Here is a 25,165-nt window from a genome sequence, read left to right on the forward strand (position 1 = left end):
TTAGTTTCTTAGGGCAGTCACAATGCTGTATTAATAATGATTTCTATTCTTATTAAATAACTTATCACGTAGGTAAAATGTTGACATAGCAACGTAATTAATGAAGAAAGAGAGCAAAAATCCTAGAAATGGTTTTCTCATGAAGAAATTAGGTCTTCTCTTGACCCAATGCACTAAAAAACCATGAAATCATCATTGGGGAGAAACCACCAGTTTCCAGGGGCTTGTGCCACGTTCTCATTGGAGGAAGAAGATAGAGTTGGGAGAGAGAAAGAGAAAATAATTATTACACAAAAATATCTTCACTGTGAAAGATAGTTTCTATAGATGATTTCTTGTGCTATGAAAACCGTATCAGTTTCTTGTGTTGGGACTGCCTTTACCCGTAAACCAAATTCGTTTCATTAATTCATTGGTCAACAAGCCAAGGCTCGCACGTCGCACAAACCGGGAACCCGCACCACCGGCCGGGTCGTCTCCACTCTCCAGCCTCCGCCCTCGGCATCTCGCCATGTGCGGTGGGTGCTCCCGCCGCCAACGCGGCCCCGACGGGACGCCCGTCGGCGGCGGCGCCGGTGGCCGCCGCCGGGGCTGCGGGACCCTGCTCGCCGTGCTGGCCCTGGCGGTGTCCGCGGCGGTCGCTTTCCTGGAGAGCACGGCCGGCGGGGTCTCCTACGCGGGGGACGGGTGGCTGCACGAGTGCGCCAAGTGGGACGCCGAGGGCGGCCGGTTCCTGGCGTCCACATTCTTCGGCGGCGGCGTGGCAGAGGTGCGCGCCGGCGAGGCCGAGGAGCTGGTGGTCGTGGCGGACCCCGACGCGGCCGGCCGCGTCGCGCTGGGGCTCGCGATCGACGCGCCCAGGCGGCGCCTGCTCCTCGTCTACGCCGACCGCCCGCCGCGCTTCGGCTACGCCGCGCTGGGCGCCTACGACCTCGGATCGTGGCGGCGCCTCTTCCTCACACGCCTCGACGTGCCAGGTGGGTCTCTCGGCCGCACGATTGCCCTCCCTGTTTGCTGATTACTGTAGGATCGCGCGCCCTGTTTGTTTGGCTAGAGGGAGCAGCCACCACCCACTGACGGGTGGGCCTCCGTCTGCGCCGCCGCCAGAATTCGATCGGTTGGATCAAAGATTTTGTCCGGAATGTTTCATGGAAGGAATTAAATTTTGTCTAGACTTCCATGAATGTTTCACTTGTTCAATGCTGAACAGGACGTAAAAGAGAAAAACAAACAGCAACAGCAGAAATTCCTACTCCTAGTGAAGTGAAACTTACGTATCAGTGTAAATTTGGGAAGTTTTAAGAAATCATGTTAAATTTTCGCAGAATGAGCGTTATTGTTCAGGACACATTTTGTTCTTCAGTCGCTTTCAGCTAGTACTGGTATTCTAGATTTTCTTCGGTGGACATTCAGAAAGTTAGACCGCTTGAACGTCTCTCATTTCCTGTAGATAAATCGTTTCGATTCCTCTGATATTTCGATAACGGACAACCTATCCTGTCATTTTGGTACTACTAGAGTGAATTCGTAATTCCAAACGTGCAGACTAATTTGGTACTTTGTACGCATCAACTTCATCGAATTCCCTAGCATGTTCCTAGACTTCATGATGTGCATGCCTGCATGCTTTCTGTTCCCCTTTTCCTCCTGATCTTACACTCCCCTAATGAAAATTTGGTGGTTTGCTATATTCAGCCAGCAGAGACTTAAATTTTGTCCATAACTTGCATACCTTTATGACCGATCCTGTTTGATTTGCAGGTGAATCTACATTCCCCGACGATGTCGCCGCCGACGAGGACGGCAACGCCTACGTGACCGACGCCAAGGGAAGCAAGATCTGGAAGGTCAGCCCGAACGGCGTGCTGCTCGGCGTCATCAAGAACGCCACGTTCATGCAGCGACCGGGGCTGCGGCACAACTTGGTCGGCCTCAACGGCATCATATACCACCCTAACGGCTACCTTCTCGTCGTCCACACCTCCGGCGGCGACCTTTTCAAGGTCGACCCGAAGACAGAGAGCGTGCGCGTCGTCAAGGTGCAGGGGTCGCTGAGGCAAGGGGACGGACTTGAGCTGCTCTCCCTGACGAGGCTGGTTGTCGCCGGCATGCCGAATCGGCTGGTGGAGAGCTCCGACGACTGGGAGACCGCGAGCGTCACCGCGCAGTACGTGGGGCCGATCCACCGGGTCGGGTCGTCGGCCACGGTAAAGGACGGGGACGTGTACATCAACCACATTCTCGGGTTCGGGCTCGGCAAGAAGAAGACGCACGTCCTTGCGAGGGCGGTGTTCTCGCCGTTGGCCGCAGCGAGTTGACGGCCGGCGCCTCAGCGCGCGCTCCGTCGTGGGATCTAGCAGTCGCTTTTTGCTTAAGCGGCAGTTCATAGTTCCATACAGTTACAGACTATACGTACTTCAGTGTGATGATAGAGATGCTCATACTTTTGTTTTGACACGTTGCTCGAAGCTGCACGATTGTTCTGTTTGATGCATGCAAAACATGTACATGGATCCTTTCTTGGGTCAATTCTGACTTTCTGAGTTAGGCTGCCGTGATATGTAAAATCGACGTCTTGGTCGACCTTGAAGATTTTTCAGCCCGCCGGCCACACAAAAGGGTGAATTGGGATGTGTAACTTTGGTCAGTGGCAACTGGTATACATCCGCTGCAGGCATGCAGCAGTCCAAGTCAGCTCCCGAATTGCTTTATTTATGCTCATCAGTGTGCAAAATATTAGGCTACTATAGCACTTTCGTTTTTATTTGGCAATTAGTGTTCAATCATGGACTAATTAGGCTCAAAACGTTTGTCTCGTAATTTTCAACAAAACTGTGCAATTAGTTTTTTTCTCGTCTACATTTAATGCTCCATGCACGTATCGCAAGATTCGATGTGATGACTACTGTAGCACTTTTTGAGAAACTTTTTAGAAACAAGACCTAAAGCGTGTAAAAGTTCGTATTCCACGGCTGCCGTTTTATCCACTACATCAACCACGGCAAGCTTTTGCAGCTAAACAAAGCTTCAGGGCGAATGAATTAAGCTTCACGGCAACTCATGCTACAGTGTTTGGGAGGAGGCGAAGAGCTTCGCAACTGTTGTGGCTGCAGCCTTAAGTGCATCGTTAAATTGCATTCTTACTGTTGTGAATTGCGACTAGCTCCTGGGGAAAATATTGCTCAATTATTTAACGAACTCAGAATCAGCGAGTTACTTTCCGTCACATGTCCTTCCTGTCGTATGAACTGATCATGCTAACTCTCCAGCGCAGCACCACAAGTCCACAAGCTCCCGTTCATCACGTCACCGCAAGATCCACAGGCCCACGGCTCACTTCGCTCCCTCGCCAAGGCCCAAGAGTCGCCATTGCCGTGCAAGTGCAAGCAACTGCTTCCCCGTCCGGCCGTCACCCAACCCTCCCAGCCGCCCGCAGTCTCGACCAATGGAGAGGCAGAGGAGCCCCTCCACCTGCTCCAGGTCGTACCACTGCCACCTGCTGGAGCCCAAAGAGCCTCCTCCTCGTCTCCTTCGCCTCCTTGTCCCTCCTCGTCTCCTTTCTCTTGGCCTTCCGCCATGGCCGCCCGCTCCACCTCCCCTTCGCGTTCGCCACAGCCCCGGCGCCGGTTCTCGTGGGTGGCGGGGGTTACTGGGGCGACCCAGCGGCGGTGGAGGTTGAAGAGGTGGTTCTTGGGCTCGGGAGAGGGGAATCGGCCGCGGAGGGAGCCCGCCCCGCTGTTCCCGGAGACTTGTCGGTGCGGGAAGCTGTTACTCCAAGACCAAGAGGGAATGGCAGAGCACCCTCGAATGGAGAGGTTTCCAAAGGGCAAAAGATCGTGGAAGCTGGAAACCACTCTTTTGGTTTTGGAGGCTTGGATTCGGCTGTGGAGGTGAAAGAAGCTGCTCCTGAAGGTGGAGGTGGCGAGAGGTTTCCAAAAGATTCGATTTCAGAGGGACCAATCTTAGCAGAAGGCAGGAATCTTAGCAAAGAAACTCTTGGTTCGCCAACTGCATCAGCAGAGAAATTGGAGGGAACAGGGTCTGCGCGAGCTCTCAATTTCTCCATACAAGCTTCAGGTCCCGCAAAGGGGTCGAGAGACGAATTCTTGCAAGATGGACATGTTGATGATAGGCCTAATTCATCTGTACTTGGAGCTTATTCTTCTTAACAAGGGGAACGATGGGAAAGCTCAGATCATTCAACAGTGAGGTACAAAGCAGGAGCAGCTCCAGTCAATCCAAGTGCCTGTTTACTTCCCAAAAATTTGCAAAATTTTTCAAGATTCTCCGTCACATCGAATCTTTGGACGCATGCATGAAGCATTAAATATAAATAAAAAATAAAACTAATTACACAGTTTAGACGAAATTCACGAGACGAATCTTTTAAGCCTAATTAGACTATGATCGGACACTAATTGTCAAATAACAACGAAAGTGCTACAGTATCATTTCTCAAAAAATTTCGCCAACCAAACAAGGCCCAACTAAACAAGAACCTAATCTGAATCCAGAAATGGCTGCGAGCAAAATTGATTTTGCGCAAAGCAATGCTGTAAAGTGTGATGTTTCTGACGGGAGTTGGGTGTTCGACGAGAGCTATCCGCTTTATGCGAGCAACGCGTGCCCATTTATAGATGAAGGATTCAGCTGTGAAGCTAATGGGAGAATGGACCAAAGCTATATGAAGCTTAGGTGGCAGCCTAAGGGCAATCTCAATGGTGTATTGATGATGATTTCTATCCTCATTAAATGACTTGCTACGTAGGCAAAATGCTGACATGGCAACGTAATTAATGAAGAAAGAGAGCAAAAATCATAGAAATGGTTTCTTCATGAAGAAACCAGGTCTACTCTTGACCCAATGCACCAAGAAACCATGAAATCGCCATTGGGGAGAAACCACCAGTTTCTAGGAAGCTCGTGTCGCACTCCCATTGGAGGAAAAGATAGAGTTGGGAGAGAGAAAGAGAAAATAGTTATTACTCATAGAAACCATGGGTTGGAAAGCAGTACTTTTTTGGTACGATATCCTATATTATAGAAACTACTAGTTTCTTTCATTGGGACTGCCCTAAGCATTGCAGCATTCCAAGGTGTTGTTGCATTAGGGTATTTTTCTCGCTTCTTTGGTTGCTTAGGAATTTGGGTAGTACTAGAAGTTTGTCACTCACTAACTTAATGTGATAATTTTAGGTTTGATGCTAGGAAATTGCTTGAGATGCTGCGAGGAAAGCGACTAGTGTTTGTCGGAGATTCCATTAACAGGAACCAATGGGAATCCATGATGTGCTTGCTGAGTACAGAAATCTCAGATCCTGCAAGGATTCATGAAACTCGCGGCCGCAAGATTAAGAAAGAGAAAGGATATTACAACTTCGAGTTCTTGGTTCGTATGCTCTGTAGCTGATGTGGAACTAGTCTGCTCAGTGTCTAGACTAGTGCATAATAGTCATCTTGGTGTCATTGTTGCAGGACTATAATTGCAGTGTGGAGTATCATGCCACCCATTTCTTGGTGCATGAAGCCAAGGCAAGAATGGGCCAGAAGGGCACAATGACGCTACGGATCGATACCATAGATCGGAGCTCGTCAAGATGGAAAGGTGCTGATGTGCTTGTGTTCAACTCTGCTCTTTGGTGGTCACATCACAAAACAAATGATGGGTGAGGGTTGACTAATGTGAAGCAATGAACATAGTTCTTGTTCAAAATGAAATAAAGTGCATTATTCAATATTCTTGTTTCCTGTAACCTTGCAGAGAAACCCTAGCACCTGATGATTACATATCTGTTGCAGAGTGAATTTCTATCAAGAAGGAGATCATGTTCATCCATATCTTGATGCCTCCACTGCTTTCCAAAGAGCACTAACGACGTGGGCATCGTGGGTCGACCGCTACATCAATCCACAGCAAACTCGAGTGTTCTTCCGAAGCACATCCCCGTCGCATTACAGGTTTGCTCTTCTACTGTTCAACCCGACAGGAACAACTTGAGAATTGTTGCTGTCTCCTCTATGGAGCATTTGGTTGTAAGATTTACCACTGATTTCAGCGGAGGAGAGTGGAATTCAGGGGGGGCACTGCAGAGAGAGCACACTAGGCCCTAATGACAGTCGTGTATGGCCAATGCCCGAGATAAACGTGATGCTTGAACAAGTCTCAAAGCAAATGAAGAATCCTGTGACAATTCTGAACATCACTGTTCTATCCAGGCTAAGAATGGATGGTCACCCATCTGTTTATCGACGGAAGGGAGTAGATTTAACAGCATCGAGTGGCCAGGACTGCAGCCATTGGTGCCTTCCTGCAGTCCCAGACACATGGAATGAGCTGCTGTTCTACCATCTAGTGTCCTCACGAGAATAGGATGCAGTAACAAGGTGGTGACCACTGTCTTTTCCTTCTTTGGATGAGCTCTTATATGGTTTTTTTTCTCGGTAAATGTAAGTTGATTCATTGATTGTGAAAAGATAGCAATTGGTCAGATATTCAGATGTCAATTGTAACTGTAAATGTAAGTTGATTCATTGACTGTAAAAAGAGAGCAATTGGAGTTTTTAGGGATCGTTTCAAATGTGTTTTTAGGGATAATTTGTTTTACAACGAAGACACCGTGGTTAGACAATTGGACTGATAAACGAATTGAACTACAATGAGTCAGTGAGCATTTGGCCTTTGCTCATAGTTGCTCCAACAACTCCAGACCGTGGGGATCACCCCCACAGTTTGTGCCCTTATAAAAAAAACAAGAATTATTTTTTCATTTGTTATTGTATATAATTCTATTGACCAGTGATGGAAGTTATAATATGTCTATCATCATATAAACTAAATGGTCCTTGTATATTGAAATAAGATCAAAGCATGTGTCAACTGGAATTTTATCGCTCCCTTGTACATACCACAAATATATCAAGGACATGTGGGTGATCCTCAAAATTTCTGGATTTCCTTTGGAACGCAAGGAATTTCAAAAGATTCAATTTATTTTATTAGAACTTGTGAAAAGCAAACGAGACCTGGTGTTTTAATCTCTTTATTTATTTCATAATAATGCTCCTTATAGTTGACAATAGATTTATTCCGAACGTGGCTAACAAAAATGTGAGAAGCGATGCCAACTGCCTCTCTTGAATGTCCAAGAAAGGTGGGGGCAGACCGCAGACGGACAGTTACGCTTACTCCACGGCACCTGAAGCTCCCGTTCCGTTTCCGTTACACTGACCCTCCTGGCCCCTCCGGTCCTCCCTCCCTCTCCCTCTTCTTTTTCTCTCCAGCCCGGCAGCCCCTGCTTGAGGCTCCCTCTCCCTCCGGAAGCCGCACGGCTAGCCATTGCCGTACCATCCGCCCTTGTTTCCTTCCCGCAGCACGGAGCAATGGAGAGGCAGAGGAGCTCCTCCTCCTCCTCCTCGTACCGGCTCTTTAGTCCCAAGTGCCTCCTCCTCCTGTCCTTCGGCTCCTCCTCCCTCCTCTTCTCCTTCCTCTTCGCGCTCTTCGTCGTCCGCCACGGCCGCCCCCTCCACCTCCCATTCGCCATGCCCAACGACTCCACCGCGGCCCTTGCACGGTCACCGCCTCTTGGGAGCGGTGGGGGTTCCATGGTCGGCGCAGTGGCGCTCGCGCCGGAGGCCGGTTATGCGGTCCGTGGGCGCGGGAGTGGAGATTCAGTGGCGGATGGAGCCCTCCACGCGGTTGCCGGAGACCTGTCGGCTCGGGGCGTGGGCTCGGCAATGGAGGTGGAAGAAGCGGTTACCGGAGGAGGAAATGGTGGAGCACCCGCGACTGGTAAGGTTTTGGAGGTGCAAGAGATTGCAGAAGCTGGGAAGAACTCTATTGGAGCCTCGGATTTGGCTATGGATGCTAAAGAAGTGCCCGGTGTGGGAGGAGATGACGAGAAGTTGGGGAAATTTTCCGTTCGGAAGGAAAACTTGTCTGAGGACAAGGATCTTAGCAGACAACACGCTGGTTCGGAAACAAAGACGCAGTTAAATGCTGGCACTGGCAATGCGTCTGCTTCACAGGAAGTAGCTGCATCAATGGTGAAATCGGAGGGAGAGGAGTCTCTGAGAACTGTCAATTTATCCGTCGAAGCTTCAGGTGCTGCAATGGAGGTGAGAGGTGAATCTGTGCAAGACGATCTTGTGGTTGTGGGGGATAAGCACAACTCCTCAGTACAAGCAGCTTATGCTTCTCAACAAGGGGAGCAACTTGAAAGCTCAGATCATTCAGCAGGGAATAATAATTCTGGGGGAGCTCCGGTCAATCAAAATAAGCAAGATCCTAATCTGATTGAGGAAGCGAGCAAAACGGATTCTACACGAAGCAATACCATACATTGTGATGTTTATGATGGGAGTTGGGTGTTTGATGAGACCTATCCACTCTACACGAGCGATTCATGCCCATTTATAGATGAAGGATTCAGCTGTGGAGCAAATGGAAGAATGGATCAAAGATACATGAAGTGGAGGTGGCAGCCTAAGCATTGCAATATACCGAGGTATTTGTTGCACTCCTGCAATTCCTTAGCTTTTTGGTTGCTTAGGAGTTTTGCAATTTGCTAACTTCTTGAAATAAAACTTAGGTTTAATGCTAGGAAAATGCTTGAGATGCTGCGAGGAAAGCGACTAGTGTTTATTGGGGACTCCATTAACAGAAACCAGTGGGAATCCATGATGTGCTTGCTGAGAACGGCTGTCTCAGATCCTGGAAGGATTCATGAAACCCATGGCCGCAGGATTACTAAAGAGAAGGGTGATTACAACTTCAAGTTCTTGGTTAGTATTTCCTGTATCTGACTATGAGTAGTCCATTCATCAATGTCTAGGCTTGTAGATGGTAATCATCTTGGTATGGTTGTTGCAGGACTACAACTGTAGTGTGGAATATCATGTGACACATTTCTTGGTGCATGAAAGCAAGGCGAGAATTGGCCAGAAGCGCATGAAGACACTACGGATCGATACCATTCATCGGAGCTCATCAAGATGGAAAGGTGCTGATGTGGTTGTGTTCAACACTGCCCATTGGTGGTCGCATCGCAAAACACAATCTGGGTGAGTATTGACTAATGTGAATGACAATCACATCAGATGAACAGAATTTTTATTTGGAATCAACTGTCAAACAACTCCAACCATTGACACTATTTTTCTTCTTTATAAAAAAAACCTAGAGCTTATAGAATAAAATAACCAAATCATGTTATTAAAAATCTGATTATCACATATACTTTGCAGAGTGAACTATTATCAGGAGGGAGATCATGTTCATCCCCATCTCGATGCCTCTACCGCTTTCCAAAGAGCACTAACCACCTGGGCATCCTGGGTGGACAGGTACATCAATCCACAGCTAACTCAAGTGTTCTTCCGAAGCTCATCCCCGTCGCATTTCAGGTTTGGTCTTTGACTAGTCAATCTAACATGAGTGTCACAAGAGCTGCTGTTGTCTCCTCTGTGCAAGCAGGTCGATGTAACTAGTTGTTGTCAATTTCAGCGGTAGGGAGTGGAATTCAGGGGGACACTGCAGAGAGAGCATGCTGCCCCTTAATGACACCCATGCTAAGCCGGTACCTGAGAGAAACGTGATCTTGGAACAGGTCACGAAGCAAATGAAGACTCCTGTGACAATTCTGAACATCACTAATCTATCTGGGATCAGGATAGATGGTCACCCATCTGTATATGGCCGGAAGACGATAGATTTAACCGCATCGAGCGTACAGGATTGCAGCCACTGGTGCCTTCCTGGAGTCCCAGATACATGGAATGAACTGTTATTCTACCATCTACTGTCGCCACAAGAAAAAGATGTAACAAGTTAGTGGCTGAATTATTTGCCCGCTCATCTTTTTTATGGCGCAGCCTCTGTAAATGTTAATTTGATTTGAAAAGAGGGCGCAAGTGCAAAATCAGTCAATCATGCTTGTCTCTGCAACCAATAATGTGACATGCAAATAGCCTACTATCAGGTTCTAGAAACACTCCTAATGAATCATCAAATACTTTCAGGAATAAAGTGTACATTTGGCAAATAAATTTCATCTTGCCAAAAAAAAAAAAAAAAACTAGCCTATTGTTGTAGCCATCTCAGCTATTTGATACTCTAGCAATAGCCACTCCAGTTTGAAAACCTGTTATCTTTTCTCAACCTAACAAGGTTGTCACCTTCCGACCTAAGGTCCACAAATGTTTATATGCATTTATTCTCCAACTTGATGTCTGAGTTTATTTACTAATATATATAGTATGTTTATCTACTAACAAAGTCCTCGTATAATGACTAGGACTAAATCATGTATTAAATATAAAATTTACTGCATATTTGTATCATCCGGAGCGACTCTGCGCTATCGAGCAACTTTGTGTGCTCGATGGTGAGAGACCGATGCTTCGTCCTTCTTTGATCCCTCGGGTCTCCTAGCCCAAGCTGGAGCCTGGTCAGGCCCATAACGATAATCATAAAAGAGTTCCTCGCTAGCCTCAATATGCTCCTTCGCATAGATACCAACCCGATGGTCGCCAGCCACCAACATCACCTGGAAAGTAGGATGAATTTAAGATGAGCAACATAATAAAGAACTAAATGCTATTCAGTAACTGCAATTCTTACCTTTGCATAGCAGTTGGGGTTAGATGAGTGATTTGCGAACTTCAATTTGTCCCCCTTGCGATAAGCATCCAATACATACTGTATAAAAGTATTGAATTCAGCTTACTGCTTTGAATTAAACAAATATTCCAATCCAATGAAGAAAGAGAGGAGGGACAAGAAGCACCTGGTCATTTAAATCAAACAGAAATGATGAGTTTGCCCGGTCATAAATTTTGCCGCGTTTGTCTGCTTCCTTGTGAGAGATCAATTCACCAGTATATTCTCCAAGATAATCATTTTTATGTACAGGATTCTACATATTGCAAGGAAAGTAAAATGAAAATTAGCCAGAACAAGAAAGAAAGTATCACACTCAGAGGTTTTTGTTCGGTTATCTGACCTTAATGAATGCACCCCAACCTGCAACATCAGATCTTCCTAACAAAATCTGGTCCATGGTAAACAATTAATGCTGTTAGCATTAGTAGAGTGTAGTGATACAAAGGGACAAATAGCACCGCGAATATACTCAGTCTCACCCTTTGCTGTTGTTTCAAAAGGAGCTTCATATTTCCACACTGATAGCCATCACCTCTTGCAGGTGGCTCACCTAGTGAACCATCTCCACAGCTGAAGACAATAGACATCATGTTATGAGTGATAAACTATAATAGTACAAATCAGAAATATGAATATGACAATAGAACAAGAAAGGCAGTTAACAAAAATTACAGTTTCTTGAGTCTTGACACTGTTGTATGATTATTTTAACTAGTTCATGAATGCATAAAGGTCAATTGTTAATTAGACCAGTGCTGATTACCTCACCCAGCAATTCCTACAAACATCTGGATCACATTCACGATTGGCTGCAAAACAGGGGCACTGTCTGCTTCTGCATTGACTTTTTGCACAATGGCAGCCTCTAAACTTGTTTTTGCAGCTCTTCGAACACCTATATTGATTAATCATGACACATGAGTATTCAGAAATGAAATCAGTATAATTTTTTTACTCTGCATTTTCATTAGTAAAAATATACGAAATAATTGTCAGTTCATACTTAATCACTAGGAGAACGGGGGTAAAGGAACAACAGAAATCTATCTGCTCAATAAAAAAGGGAAAGTTAGCATAACTTGGGACGCACCCACAGTACTTTTCGCAGCAAGTTCCATTTTCCACACAGGGGCAATCTTTACCACACATTTGCTGGCACACACATGGGTTATATTGTGTGTACCATTGCTTCCCATCACCAATTCTTTTTCTAACAGTTGGATGCCCTGCAGACTTCCAAGTATATTTCAGCTTTCGATTGCGGCCCCTCCGACGATAGATTCTTGTTCTGGCAACAATGTCTTGCTCCTAGAAGACAAGGACAAATAATCAAATTATTACTAGCATAACAATGCCAACAAAGGTTTTTTTGAGCTGTAATAATAGTAGGCGAAAGAAATATATTGAAATACAAAAAGGACTGTACAGATGCTTATGAAAACAACAAAAGAAAAGGAAACCATATGAAACAGAGAGGAAAAATTAACAAGGGTGGCAAGCCAATCTAAGAAAAGACTCCTAGCTGGTTATATTTTTGACTTGTCAGTTTGACTGTGGAGTGGTAGTGAGGCCATATATTAGTCACTTCATTTGTTGAGCCAGGGTCTTAAAAGCTGACCTCTGGCATGGTCGTACCCATAGTCATGAGCCCAGACAACCAGGTGGTTTAATCAGGGGAAAAGAAAGTGGATAAGTAACTTCATCCAACAGCTGCTGGAGAAAACTGGATTTGGGTTCTGAGAAGAATGATCCAGCCCAAGCAGATGGTGCTGATTATTGCTTCACAAAAGCATCCGGAGATGGGGTTCAAAACAAGCACATCCACAGTTGATGAAACCAGCCAACTAAGCACGTGAGCTTATGCTGTCATGTGTTCACTAGAGAAGAGCAGCCTAAAAGGCCTTAGAACCTGCATGCATCGCTATTGCAACCTCGTTTTTTTTCTCATCTATTTATTTATTATATATAAAACAAAACTCACATTCCAACCATTCATCTAATGACCCCAGTTTGGATCTGGTAACATGGGTGGCAACAGGTCTGATCCCAAAAGGAAAGCTGTTTTACATACCCCCGTAGTAGCATATTTTACCTGTTTTCTGGCACTGTGTAAACTAGCAATTCCTTGATATTTCTCCTGTTGCCTCAACAATATTACAAATGTTATTCCCAAAAGGATAAAAAAATTTATCCTCGTAAAAAACCCTAATCTGTAACCCTCATAAAATACCGTGCAATAAATAAAAGTCATTGTATGTGATACCTTGTCCCCTACTCTGCGGCCAATCATAACAAACAATAATCACAACAGCATAGTAATAGGCTGAATTCAGACCAACGTGGGCTACCAACAGTTTACATACTTCTAACCATTCTGATCTGAGACCAATGAGGTAAAGCACACAAGCTAACAGGGCAAGAAAGTGCATACCATGTAGTCTTGTTCAGTTTCTTCAAAGTCACCTGAGATGGATTTATTCAAGAGAGGTCTCTTCGCCATCGCTGCACCATTGTTATACATGTAGTTGGCCACTTCCATGCAGGTCTTCAGACCACATAGTAAGTTTCTGGCAATGAGACAGCTGTGACCGATGCACACAAAGGTCATACAACTAGGGAATCAAATTATCAAATTAAACTAGGGAAACTAAAAAATATAATAAAATAAAATGTTTCATTACATACAACATATAATTACCTGTTCTTTCCAAATATCTCTATGCCCTTCAAGTATAGATCTCGCTCTAAGGCACTCCAACAAGAAAGAGTGTGCTCCAATAAATTCTTTGTTGAAGATACTTTATTACTCTCTCTTCCCACATTATCAGTAGTAGTAGTTGGGCTTTCTCCACATATATCTTTGCTTGAAGTCTTCTTAGTGGACTCGTCAACAATTCGTAGTTTATCACCCCCAGATTCTCTAGACTCTTGTCTTGTGTCACGAATCTCCAGAATGGAAAGTTTATTCAGTATATTGCTTGCAAAAGAAATGTCAGAAGTGAAAACCTTCTGCCTTTTGCCAGGAGAACGCTCCCTGTACCTAGGTCCATGTTTTGAAATCTCGTGTTTCCTCAAACTACTGGGAGGCAAATCAGAGGATACATTCTCTGTTTCAGACGTATCTGCTGAAGGCGGAGTAGTGCTTTCTTCAGCACTAACAGAAGAAATTATTTTTGATCCACTGGTTCCAACTAGTGTCATGGATCTAATGTTGCCTTTCTCTCGGTTTGAATCTTCTGATTCAGACATAATATTAACATCAACTTTGTGTGAGGCAGTTCCTGATTCCATAGTATATGTTGCACAGCCACCAAGACCATCATCATGCATCTCTTGAAATCCTTCTCTCCACTGGGGAAACTAAAATTTAAGTTAGCCCTGGCACACAATAAAGTAATGCCACGAATCTTTATGGAAATATACAAGCTCAATGGGATAAATGCACGGGTCGATTTAAAGCATTTCTATTCCTTAGAAAAAAAACATATAGGTGGAGCTGTGTGCCTGCCTTCTGGCTACATCAACCATGGGTTCTGGGTCCAATTGTCCTGGTAAACCATGTGCCATGAGAGTAGCATTATGCCATAATAAGTTTTAGTTATATACTCGCAATGCCACTAACGGACACCACACCCCGTTCACTCGCTCCCTAACTTGTGGCGCTCTGCTTGCCTCTGTGAAACCCTAGGCGGCCACTGCACCGGCCCGCTCACCACCACCACATCTTGGCACGTAGCGGGCATCTATGCTGCATTCAACAGCATAGCTGCTCCGTCCAATATGCCACCCACCCCTCCATTCCAATGGCCCTCGATTTCACATGTACTGTCACTCGTCATTGTCGTCATCCACTCCATAAAGTAGGATAGTAGAGCAGCGCTCATCACTTGCAGTAATGAAATACTAGATCACTAATCTCATTTCCTAATTCCAAACCCCAAATCCCCAATAAAATTGCTTCTCCCTCTCAATCCCGCTCCATCGCTTCATCTCTTGACATCTCGCTGTGATGTCCAATTATTCCAGTCCACTGGTTGGGGAAGGCGGTTGCAGCCAATCACGTGTGCAGCAGTAGGAGCAAGCTGCACAGTGCAACCATGAAAGAAGGGCCAAGGCGCAGGGGATAGTACAGGCAGGGCAGGCCTACTATGGAGGATGGAGCAGGAAAGATTTTTACGAAGGTCTACTATGGAGTCATCTGTGTATTCGGTTCGGGAAGCTCAGATAAATCAAAATGAGTTTCTCTTTTTTTCATGGCAGTCTGGTATGGTGTCTACTCCACAACAACAAAAATGGGTTTATACCTCTCTGAGTTATTCCAGTCTAGAATTTTAATATTTGTTAATGGATATGCTTCAGAGTTCTGATGGTATTATTTTCATGCTCCCGGCCTAGCACATAACATAGAGTTCATGATGTTTAATTAAGCTGACGCACGTATATTATTATTTGTTAGGGAAATCCTTCTGTTACTTTGATGTGTCTGCCTTTTCAGGGAGAAATAAGGCAGACAAGTATTTGTGCTTTGACAGAATTTGTCTTTTTAGTGCCAGCTACATGAATATCACACTGTCAGTCACTAGCACCGGAATTAGGAGGCAATCAATTGGGAAGGGAAATTCTACTCGGCTGAATCAGCATTGGAGTTAAGTTGTGAGTGACAGCAACATCATTGCTATCTAACCATGATCAACGTGTTCTCATTTATTTGGTAGTTATATCTATGCTGACACAGGTAATGATGTTTTTATTCGAATATTATTTTTCCATCTCCAATCACGGGCAGTGCTGGAGCTGACGCAGCGTTCCACGTAGGACGAGGGGTGAAGTTGAGCTGAAAAGAAATGTATGAGGTGACTGAAACACACTTTGATAATTCATGGATGATTTTTTTTTTGAACCAGGAAAACAGCAAGGGAAGCCCCCACTGTTAGTTTTTATTAAAACAAAAAAAAGCAATCACTGTACAAAACAGAAGGAAACACTCCAGCTAAGCCTGAGCGAGGCAAGAACAAGAAGAAAAATTAAGAAACACTATACATAGGAATCAACCCAGGAGAGAAAAACAGATCGCTTGTTTCCAGAAATGCAAAGTTTGAGGACTGAAATGGTCACTTTGATAATTTTGGGATGAAACTGAGCCCAAAAGAAAACTGAGGATTAACAGTCATTTTGAAAGTTTGGGAGGAGATAGTTGAGGGACTAAAATGACTATTCCACCTTTTGATTCTGTGAGAAACTTTGGGGCAGAGGAAGTTACAGAGCAAGACTTATTGATGGAAAAAAATATAGGAAGTGGTAATGAATGGCGAGGAAGATTGAAGTCTTATGGAAGATGGAGAAATCTGGGATTTACTCTACAAAATCCATGTATAGGTGGAAGACCTTCTGAGGCGGTTCTATGCAAAAGAAGGAAGAAATTGTGGAGCAATAGGATGCCCCTAAAGCTGACAGTTCTGGAACAATGAAAATGGAAAGGGGGATGCTAATTGCACCATCTGTAATTGCCCAGAAATTGTAGATCATGTTTTCCTTTTGTGTTTTTAGCTAAATTCTGTTGGGTGGTCATCAAAGACGCACTACGATAGGATAGGACACCTACAAATATGCAATATTTCCTAGATGAATGGTTAATGCTAGGGGGAAAAGATTATAACCTGAAGCTGTTCTCTTTTCGGTGGTTACTTGAGCATTGTGGACAACTCGAAAAATAAAATGATGATTGAGAAAATTTTCCAAAATCGCCAACTGAAGTGTTATTCAAAATGTCCAACTACTTGCAGAGATGGAAGATTCTACTGAGGCTGGTGGACGGAGTACTTCCTGAAGAACAAGAAGCCTCGAGATATGGAGGAGCTGCTGTAAGGGTTGTGTGAGAGGGGACAGCGCCTTTTCTTTTCCAATCTTGTCCGGTGGCCTGTGTGTCGCGTTTGCTTTTGGGAGTCTAGAATCTTTCTTAGCAGTTTGCTGCTGTTAGTGGTTTTCTCCTGCTTTCTTTGTAAGCTGGTCTCCCCAGCAAGTTGCAGACATTGTAAACACATTTGCTTTCTTATAAGCACGGTTATACTTTGTCAAAAAAAAAGGTGCCAGTGAAAAAATAGGTCGAAATCATCTAGAAGTTGTAGAAAAGAGGTATTTTAAGGATTGTGAAAGAGGCTAAAAACAACAGGTATTTAGAACTGGAGGAGCAGCCAATATGGTAGTAAATTTCATTCTTGAGGAGACATACTCGAAGGTAGCACTGATGACCACATGGCTTCTTGTTTTCATCAGGCTCAAGGCTGTAGGGTTGCTTCTCACACTGACAAACCAAATATTTTCATCTACTTAGCAGGGAAAAAATAGAAATTTCAAATGCAAATGATTTGTTTACTTACTGGGAATACCAAATTCTGTGAGCAACCATGGAGGCGGCAATCAAAAACCTGAGTGAACAAATGTCCTAGGTAAATCTCAACCTTGAAAGTTTAGTTGAACCAATCGGCAAAACACAGCCTTGAAAACAGGAAATAAAAGCAACAGAATGCCAGAAGTGGAATTATACCAAGCATCTGCGGCAGAAGAGATTATCAAAAGAATCCAGAACGGCATCCATAGTTTTGTCCAGAGAAAGTTGGCTCTCTATCTTATCAGAAGATGCAGAGTGCTTCTCATTTTTCTCAAATAGAACTTCAGATCTTTCCTGTCATTTTAAGGAAAAAGCAGAGTCGCTATCAAATTTTGGGCATCTTATAAGTTGAACAAATGTAGGGACAGTTAATATTTATGGTATACAAGTCACTTCACTAACTTAAAAATATTATTAAAAAGGTAGACAACCTCAATTTCTGATGGAGTTGCATCAATAAACTGGCAGAGGACATTAACAACCTCTCGGTTTAACCCATGCTCTTGAGTAGCTCCCCTGTAGAAGTTGCATAAAATCAGATAAACATGAATTCATATAGAAAAATAAAGGTCAATTTCTTATTCCAGTGTGCAAAATTAGCTAAATTCCATGTTAGACACCATGGGAACTGTACAGTAAAGCTTGTGTTGGAACCACTTCAGTAGACTATGCTGCATAGGGCATAACCCTATAGGGTATGTATAATGCTCAAGGCAACAAGCAGGTGGAAATTTGGCATATCAAGCAGGCTTGCAACTAACTTTGCAACCAATTTCCTCAGGCACCGCACATCTGGTTTCTTTCAGTGAATGTAGTGGCCTGGTTCTGCTACATGGATCTTACCTTAATATTACAACTTTTTTTTTTGTGTGTGGGTGGGGGTGGGGTGGGGGGCTTAGAACCTGTTTAAATTTTGAAATATTTTGTAATTTAGTTTACCATATCATTTTTAATGAGGATATTACCATATCAATTGATCTTCTCCCTCTGTGAAAAAGTGTTTCTCTTCCTCTGGTTCTGGGATTTCTTCATCACTGTCACTGCAGATCAGAGCCTCGTTTCCGACTGGATCATAGTAAATTCTTCTCCTACCAACAACTGACTGATCGTCGGCCATTCTTTGGTTTCTGCGCTGTGTTATTTAGAAGATAGTAAAATATCAAAAAGAAAAAGGATGCAATACTTATTCCAAATCGTTATATCTACAAGCTTGCATGCACATAACTACAGTCCAATCTCCTTAGAGTGACCATGAATATCACAAAATAGTGCCCTTGGTCATCCCATTTGGAAAACATATGAACACAAGAATACCAATATCTAAAGTGTCGGATGTGTGATGGTAATAAAGATATAAAATGAATATCACAGATGCTGATAGAGTTCCCACAGCTGAAGGGTATGGAAATTTGCTGTTTTTTTTTTCAAAAGTTTTATATTTTATTATCATATGACTAAAGTACTCCTACATTGGTTTGGAGCATCGTATAAGCACATGCATTATCGATTACCCAGTCCATAATCTCACTCTAAGATCAATTTGGCACATGAGGTCATGAGCTCCAAGAAAAATTGCGAAGCAGCATAATAAGACGTAATCAGAGGGGGGAGGGGTGTAGGCAACAGCACCATACTTGTCCAGGAAGATCCAAGTGGTGTACGGAGGGATCCTCTCAACCAACGGCAGCTTCACGAACCGCACGACTGTCCGCTGCGCGGCAGCGCCCGAGCTAGAGAGCACGAGCGTCCCGACCGCTAGGTTCTCCTCCTGCATGTACACCACGTCCCTCTCCGCTATCCCGTTTGCCAGATCTGACCCAGTGAGCCTGGACTGTCCCTCCGCCGCGCGCTGCGACAGCGCGTTGCCGCCATCGGTGCCCCTCGACGCCACTTCCGCCGCCGCTGCCACGTCGAACAGCGCGCAGGAGTGCCTCTGCAGCGTCTTCCTGTTCGCCTCCAATTTCTCCTGCAAAGAGAGCCAAACACCCAATCCACCGCCACATCCGATTGAGAAAACTAAACCCGATGCTCCGCCCCCGAAATTTCAGTGACATGATGATCGGGCCGTGCGCGGTCGCTCACCTTGATGTACGCGAGGCGCCCCGATTTGATTTGGCGTATCAGCTGCGTCAGGTTCCCGTGGATCGGGACAGCAGAGGCGGCAGCGGCGTCCCTGCACATCATCCCCTGATCCGACCGCTGCAGGGCACAGAAAACAGGGAGAGAATCGAAACCAATCAGATTGGGGAGATCGTGCCGGTGAACCCGGGGCGGATGAAATCGAGAGGCCGCGCGCACCTTGGATCGTTGGGAGGAGGAGTCTGAGGCCTTCGACGACGAAGCCATGGCGGGCGGTGGCGCGAGTTCTGCGACGGCTCCCTTGGCCTCCGTCTCCACTCCTTGCGAGACCCCACTGTTCTGTTCCGCTCTGTCGCGGTAGAGGTAGGGCCGACGCTGGCTCTGCGTACGTGTCGGTGACAAGTAGGGAATATCCGAAGGACGGGCCTAGCTGTCAGAAACAGAAGGTGGCCTTCGGCCGCGTGCGGCTGCTGGCTGCTGGCTGCTGGCTACCAGTTTCGGCGGCGTTCGGCGGCTCACGCGCGGCGTAGGCACGTCTGGTTGTGCTTGGTTGGCTGGGCAGCCCTTGGCCTTGTTTGGTTGCCTGTAAGAGGGCTGGGACTTGACTTGGGCTGGCCAACCGTACAGTTGGAACCTGGCCCAGGTTGAACGTCCGATTCGCTCGTTCTTTCCTGGCCAGACCAGAGCCAGCCGCGTGATTCGTTCGCATCACCTCCCGTCCTGTTCGCTACCTCCTTGCTTTCGGTTCCTCACCGCACCGCCTGTAGCGCCGCACCGCACGGCACCGCCCGCACTGCCCACAGGGGAAGAGGTCTTTTTTCGTTTGGCGATTTAATAATTAAATCCCCTCCATCCAAAATCCAAAAAGAATCATTTCTAGTTGTGTCCTAAACCAAACTATCTTAAATTGGAAGCTTATATTAAAACACTAATAAGATTAGATTTATCATGAAATATATCTACATAATCTATCTACTAGCCACGGGTGCCCGCGCTTCGCTGCGGGTGACTCTTTTTAGATATATTCTATTTAGATCTTTTTTTTTAATGCGAACAGACATGCCCCTCTGATTGTATCATTAAAGGCATTTGTATCTCTTATCAAAAAATTATTTATCATTTTTATGTACCTATGACAATTTGTAATGCATTTTGTTTTCTTAGTTTTAATGACCATATATAATTTTTATTTAGCTTAAATTTAGGAGAATTTTTTAGTTCATATTCATATTTAACAAAATATTTTTAAAACTTATTTTTCCTTGTTGTTCCTCAAATTAACGGTCATGCATGACTATGTGATAATTAGAGCCTTGCTTCAACTATATGAACAAAATTTATCAATAAGAGGACCCTAGAAGTTCTTATTTATAGTTCACTTATGATCAAGCTACAATGTTAGGATTTGCGGTATCCAACATCTCTAGATATTTAACACTACAACAAAGGCATGATGTCATGAGTATTAGATTAGGTTAATCAAGCATATCTAATTTGTTGTGTTGTTTTTTGCTTGTGGCATTTGTCCATGACCCGTAATTGTGCAATTAGCCATATTAATAATCACTAAAAAGTCGCAATTATGTTTATTCAAGGAGGCAACTGCATGCATGTCTTTTATTTGTTGTGATTGGCCACCTAATCTATTATATTTTTTGGTACCACGTGCATTGAGTATGGGACGTGAAAAGCATGTCTACAAATACCCATTTTGGTGGTAGTGTACCTAGTGGACATACATCTACTACGCCATACATACATGTACAACATGGCCCCACAATGGATAAGGCCATGCTTCCTACCTCCCAAGGGTGCCCTGATGCACTTTCCCCTTTCTTGTATCCCAGTGATCGTTTCCAAACGCAGATTTGTTCTCTACATTCTGTCTAAAAGAGATTTTACTTTTTGCTTAACAACTTTGCCCAGACTTACCCCTTTTTAGAAAAATGAATTTTATTCCGGCCGTTGGCAAAATCATGCATTTAACGAATCTACAAAGGTAGCCTCTGTCTGGCACAAGCAACTTCTCAAAAGGCTCTAAATACTCAACTCAAGTAGCAACTGAGCACTAATTAAGCCCATTAGAAAATGGCCACCCATCTTTGGGGAAGACCTTCGTTATATTGCTGCACTCCTCTAGCATACGGCATGCCCATTTCAAATCTCGGCCTGAGATTCTCCTTTTGGAGGGTGGACGAGTAGCTTGTCTCATAGGTAGCCCTGAAAATGACATATAAATAAGAAAGGGTGCCTTATTTAAAAAAAATCCTCTGACACTACCAAATAGACCATATTACTCCATTCGCTCCCACACAAAATTAAGAGCACTTTAATTAAAATGAATGAATGGCGAATGAAGTAGATCAGTCTACATTGCCATAGTTACGATCGTACTTAGCACCACGATTTAGGCCTAAGAAAATTTTTAAAACGATTTGTCTCGGATTTTGATTTAAAACGTACTCGATATGATGAGTGAATCCTATGTGATTTAGTTTCGTGGACTCAAATCAACGGCCGAGTCAAATTACTCAGTGCGTAGAAATATCTAGGAATATCGAACGACGATTCTAGCGGCCGGTTGGTTCTGTTAGATTAAGTATGAAAAGCAACTTTTATAAATAAAATAAAATCCATAATTAAATAAAACGATATATATATGTGTTACGACAAACGTACTCCTACGGTGGCGCTAGTACAGTTGTAGTACGTCCATATCTGTCTGCAAGGCTGTACGAGTTGACCGTCCGCGTGCTCGCTCTTTCTTTTCTCCGCTCGTATGTCTACTGATTATTACTGCCGTACTAGACGTTTGTTTCCTCGTGACCTCGTGCGCGTGGGCCTGTCGGCCTGGCTGCGCTGGCTGCTTGCTCGCTGTGCCACGCGCGTTTGTTTCCTTGCCTTGCCTCTACGGCTTCGGTCTTGTCTCGCGCTGCCCTGTCCTTTTTGTACGAGTGCCTTAATGAGTGTTGGCCGCAGCTGCTGCTTTTAGCGCTCTGCTCTGTTCCCCTCTGCTCCTCGTGTTCGCAAAAGCCAGCGCCTCTCTGCTCCTTTGCTTCCATCTCATGTGCCTGCTCGGCTTTCCCTCCGCGCTCTGCTGCTTGCGCGCCTCGCCGATGCAGTCCCTTCCCCGCGAGCGCGCCCCTTCTCCTCGGCCGCGCAGGAGCCGCCGTGCTCGCCCTGGTCCGTCTTGGTCCGGGTGCGCGCCGAGCCGCGGTGGATTCGATAGTCGTCGCGCCCATTTTTCCCCCAATTCTGCTGCTCCTCGGCCGCGCAGAAGCCGCAGCACGGCTCCTGTTTTTCCGCCGCCGCCGTGCCGAGCAACCCGCAGTGACCGAAGCACCTGCCCGACCGTGCCTTCCTCTTCACTGGTGCACCGCCGCCGGTTCTCCCTGCGCGCGAGTCCCCGTGGCCCGCGTTGGGCCCCTGCCACAGCTCCGACTCGCCTCTTTCCCCCCATCTCTGCTTACTTCTTCGTCGGGACGCCGTTGCCGCGCATCCCGAGCCGCCGCAAGTCGCGTGTTGCCGCTGCTCAGCCGCGCGCGTCCGGGCCCGCGTTGCCGCGCGGCACCCCACCATTTCTCGCTATGGCCACGCGCGTCGCCGCGTCCGTGCCATGGCACTCGATCGGACGTGAACCGTCTGCTGCCTGCTGCACCGCCGTTCGCCGGTGTCGGTCCTCCCTGCGCTAGCGCGAGCGCGCCCACGACCCGGTCTCGCGCTAGACCGCCCCACCTTCGACTCGCGCGTGCCGTTGGTCGAGCTTCGCAGTCGCAGCGCCTCGCCCCGCCCGCGCCGAGCGCGCTGCTCCTCCCAGGCCTTCGTCGTCGTCGTCGTGCCGCACCACCGTGCGGCCAGCCTCGCTGACGAGCCACCCCTTTCTGCGCTTGGAGCGCCTTCCCCGCGCCGTTCCACCGCCGCCGTGTCTTCCCGGGCGGAAGTGGTTGCCGGCCGGAGCTCCCCTGCCGGTGCTCTGCTTTGGTGAATGAAGAAGAGGAGGTCGAAGGGTATGAATCCAAACCGAAAGTTTATACAAGGTTCTTTGTGTGAAATACGCGACTCGAATGAATAGTACCTACTGGACTGCGCTTTAGTTTCGAGTAAGAACGAGGGCCATTTCGCAAATGTGCGGAGCACCTGCCACGCTGGGCCGGCCTGAGGCCACCTTTGCTGGGCTGCGGCCTTGCTCCGCGCGCCTAGGCCGTTCGCCCGCGTCGGGCCGCCGCTGCCCCGCTAGGCTAGCCGATTACCACTCCCGCTGGCCGCCTGCGCCGATTGGGCCCATGTCCGCTGGGCCGCTTCTGGTTGCAGGCCGCGCACACGGCTTGCTGGGCCGTCCGTGTTCGCGCGCCTAGGACGGCCTGCTCGGTCCTTGACTGGGCCGCTCGCGCCCGTCCCTGTGTTGGGCCGTGTCCCCGCGCCTGGGCCGTGCCCCGCCTAGGCCTGCGTGCTCTCGGCTGCTGGACTGATAGGGCGTGGCCGCCGGCTCTCTATTTTCTAAATGTTTTGCTAATATATGTTTCTAGCTAACTTGTAAAAGCGAGATAAAATTGTGTTAGTGTCCAAAAATAGTGAAACCAGTTTTGTTAGTCTCCTAAAATTATGCTCTATCTATTAGTATATTTTGTTCACAAAGTTTGGCAATATTTTTGGGAGCTATATAATTATTTTAAAATGCTTAATATTGTTAAAAGATGAACTTGTAGGAATTTTCGGGATAAATCGGTAATAGTGTTGACTCTAAAAATTTGATAGTAAACCACTAATATTATTATCTACTCACTATAATTTTTGTAGCTCAATAATAATTAGTTTGCTAGGTAGATAATGATGCCATATTCCGAATAAAGATCAAATGGAAAGAATGGAATAGAGAAACACCGTTGGTTTATATAACTACACTAATTGTTGGGAAATAACGCCTTATCCGACAACGTGTATATGTAGCCTAAGTATGGTCGTCGTTAGAACTAGCCCGTTAGCTTAAGAGGCGTACGTCGTATATTACGAGTCACGATTGCAGTTGATTAATTACATCTTTGCATTGCATCGCATGCATATCATATAGGTACGATGATGGATCAATGGATCGATCGAAGGATGATTGGGAATCCGAAAATGGTGTAATGGTATTCTCTTCAGGAGATGATGCTATGGGTTTTCTACTCAGTTGATGGTGGATGATCTGAAGATGCAGACACTAACTTTTGATATATCTTACCCAGGCAAGCCCCGGTGTATAACCCCTACTTTTCTGCAGTTTAAATTATATATTTGTGCATTAAGTTTTCAGGAGTTGAATGAAACCCACCTGCATATATATATCTTTATCCTATGAGTCTTACTAGTATGACAGGATCATATAGAATGCTATGCTACAGGACTTTGGTAGAAGTCGAGTGATTGTCTATCACTCGCGAGAGATAGGAAATATATTATTATTGGATTACTATCACTTGGAAAATATGAAAATGGTGGAAAGAAAAATGGTGATCGGGCAAGGATATGGTTTGGGTATTGGTGAGTGTAAGGAGTTGTGTCACCGTGGACACGGGGCATAGCTTGGTTACACTGTTTTTCCCTGTCTGGTCGGTTAAGGACCGATCATTGCATATGACTCTAGGCAGGTCACAGACTTATTATCCCGAGCACATACTTGTGTATGGGTGCTTGGAAGACTTGTTGCTCTCTTGTCACGGATTCGGCTCTTTCTGGACCGACTGTCAGGGTTTGTTTTAGTGGAGGAGGTCCTTGCGCCGCACTGAGTCAGGGACTCAGGGACGGGGGCTTGGAGTCCTAGTTTGGACGGGGACCTGGACATTCGAGACAGGAGAGTGATGGGTTGGTCCTGCTTGTGCCTGGGGTACAAGCGGGGCGTGTGTTTTTGGGGTACCCAGCTGGGGGCATTGATTCGCGAATCGTCGGGCGATCCGGTACGTCTTGTCTGTGGTTTAGCATCGTAGTAAGAACTAAAAGATGAAAGATGAAAGATGGGCAAAGGAAATCTGATTGCTTACCACCTACTTGAAAGTAGCACA

General features: G+C 45.8%; 3 protein-coding genes and 1 pseudogene across 7 annotated transcripts; 3 read left to right on the forward strand and 1 right to left on the reverse strand.

Annotated features, from left to right (window-relative positions):
* The first annotated feature begins 332 nt into the window (after nucleotides 1–332).
* Nucleotides 333–2,599, forward strand: LOC136540036 (uncharacterized). Its single transcript, XM_066532019.1, has 2 exons — nucleotides 333–977; nucleotides 1,762–2,599. Exons 1-2 carry the CDS (start codon nucleotides 512–514, stop codon nucleotides 2,316–2,318), a joined length of 1,023 nt encoding a protein of 340 aa, XP_066388116.1. The 5' UTR covers nucleotides 333–511; the 3' UTR covers nucleotides 2,319–2,599.
* Nucleotides 2,600–3,313: 714 nt separating this feature from the next.
* Nucleotides 3,314–6,827, forward strand: LOC136540037 (protein trichome birefringence-like 6; annotated as a pseudogene).
* A 94-nt stretch (nucleotides 6,828–6,921) lies between these two features.
* On the forward strand, nucleotides 6,922–10,073 carry LOC136532619 (protein trichome birefringence-like 6). Its single transcript, XM_066525212.1, has 5 exons — nucleotides 6,922–8,504; nucleotides 8,589–8,781; nucleotides 8,870–9,060; nucleotides 9,244–9,402; nucleotides 9,503–10,073. The coding sequence occupies exons 1-5, from the start codon at nucleotides 7,381–7,383 to the stop codon at nucleotides 9,828–9,830; spliced, it is 1,995 nt and encodes a 664-aa protein (XP_066381309.1). The 5' UTR covers nucleotides 6,922–7,380; the 3' UTR covers nucleotides 9,831–10,073.
* A 6-nt stretch (nucleotides 10,074–10,079) lies between these two features.
* LOC136532589 (histone-lysine N-methyltransferase EZ3-like) lies at nucleotides 10,080–19,517 on the reverse strand. Of its 5 annotated transcripts, none has more exons than XM_066525188.1 (17): nucleotides 19,347–19,507; nucleotides 19,131–19,247; nucleotides 18,683–19,014; nucleotides 18,014–18,175; nucleotides 17,480–17,564; nucleotides 17,205–17,342; nucleotides 17,038–17,085; nucleotides 16,890–16,961; nucleotides 13,359–14,011; nucleotides 13,092–13,242; nucleotides 11,751–11,968; nucleotides 11,424–11,555; nucleotides 11,140–11,230; nucleotides 11,001–11,048; nucleotides 10,785–10,913; nucleotides 10,619–10,696; nucleotides 10,081–10,544 (listed from the first exon to the last, which is right to left on the reverse strand). In XM_066525188.1, the coding sequence occupies exons 1-17, from the start codon at nucleotides 19,392–19,394 to the stop codon at nucleotides 10,356–10,358; spliced, it is 2,691 nt and encodes an 896-aa protein (XP_066381285.1). In that variant the 5' UTR covers nucleotides 19,395–19,507; the 3' UTR covers nucleotides 10,081–10,355. The 5 variants fall into 5 exon arrangements, 4 of the variants coding, with proteins under 4 accessions (XP_066381292.1, XP_066381285.1, XP_066381279.1 ...); XM_066525182.1 differs by having other exon boundaries at nucleotides 13,359–14,020; XM_066525195.1 differs by lacking the exon at nucleotides 16,890–16,961 and having other exon boundaries at nucleotides 10,080–10,544; nucleotides 13,359–14,020; nucleotides 19,347–19,508.
* Nucleotides 19,518–25,165: the final 5,648 nt, after the last annotated feature.

Source organism: Miscanthus floridulus, chromosome 2 (genome assembly GCF_019320115.1).
Source record: "Miscanthus floridulus cultivar M001 chromosome 2, ASM1932011v1, whole genome shotgun sequence".
In the NCBI taxonomy this organism is placed as follows: domain Eukaryota; kingdom Viridiplantae; phylum Streptophyta; class Magnoliopsida; order Poales; family Poaceae; genus Miscanthus; species Miscanthus floridulus.

What these genes read in the sequence shown, in the direction of transcription:
- LOC136532619 (XM_066525212.1), top strand. Translation starts at nt 7,381, where the DNA reads ATGGAGAGGCAGAGGAGCTCCTCCTCCTCCTCCTCGTACCGGCTCTTT. An exon ending in ATTACAACTTCAAGTTCTTG is followed by an intron (nt 8,782 to 8,869) that starts GTTAGTATTTCC and finishes TGGTTGTTGCAG; the next exon opens with GACTACAACTGTAGTGTGGA. An exon ending in TCATCCCCGTCGCATTTCAG is followed by an intron (nt 9,403 to 9,502) that starts GTTTGGTCTTTG and finishes TGTCAATTTCAG; the next exon opens with CGGTAGGGAGTGGAATTCAG.
- LOC136532589 (XM_066525182.1), bottom strand. Translation starts at nt 19,394, where the DNA reads ATGGCTTCGTCGTCGAAGGCCTCAGACTCCTCCTCCCAACGATCCAAG. An exon ending in CCTCCTCCCAACGATCCAAG is followed by an intron (nt 19,248 to 19,346) that starts GTGCGCGCGGCC and finishes TGTGCCCTGCAG; the next exon opens with CGGTCGGATCAGGGGATGAT. An exon ending in ACTTGGATCTTCCTGGACAA is followed by an intron (nt 18,176 to 18,682) that starts GTATGGTGCTGT and finishes AACACAGCGCAG; the next exon opens with AAACCAAAGAATGGCCGACG.
- LOC136540036 (XM_066532019.1), top strand. Translation starts at nt 512, where the DNA reads ATGTGCGGTGGGTGCTCCCGCCGCCAACGCGGCCCCGACGGGACGCCC. An exon ending in CACACGCCTCGACGTGCCAG is followed by an intron (nt 978 to 1,761) that starts GTGGGTCTCTCG and finishes TTTGATTTGCAG; the next exon opens with GTGAATCTACATTCCCCGAC.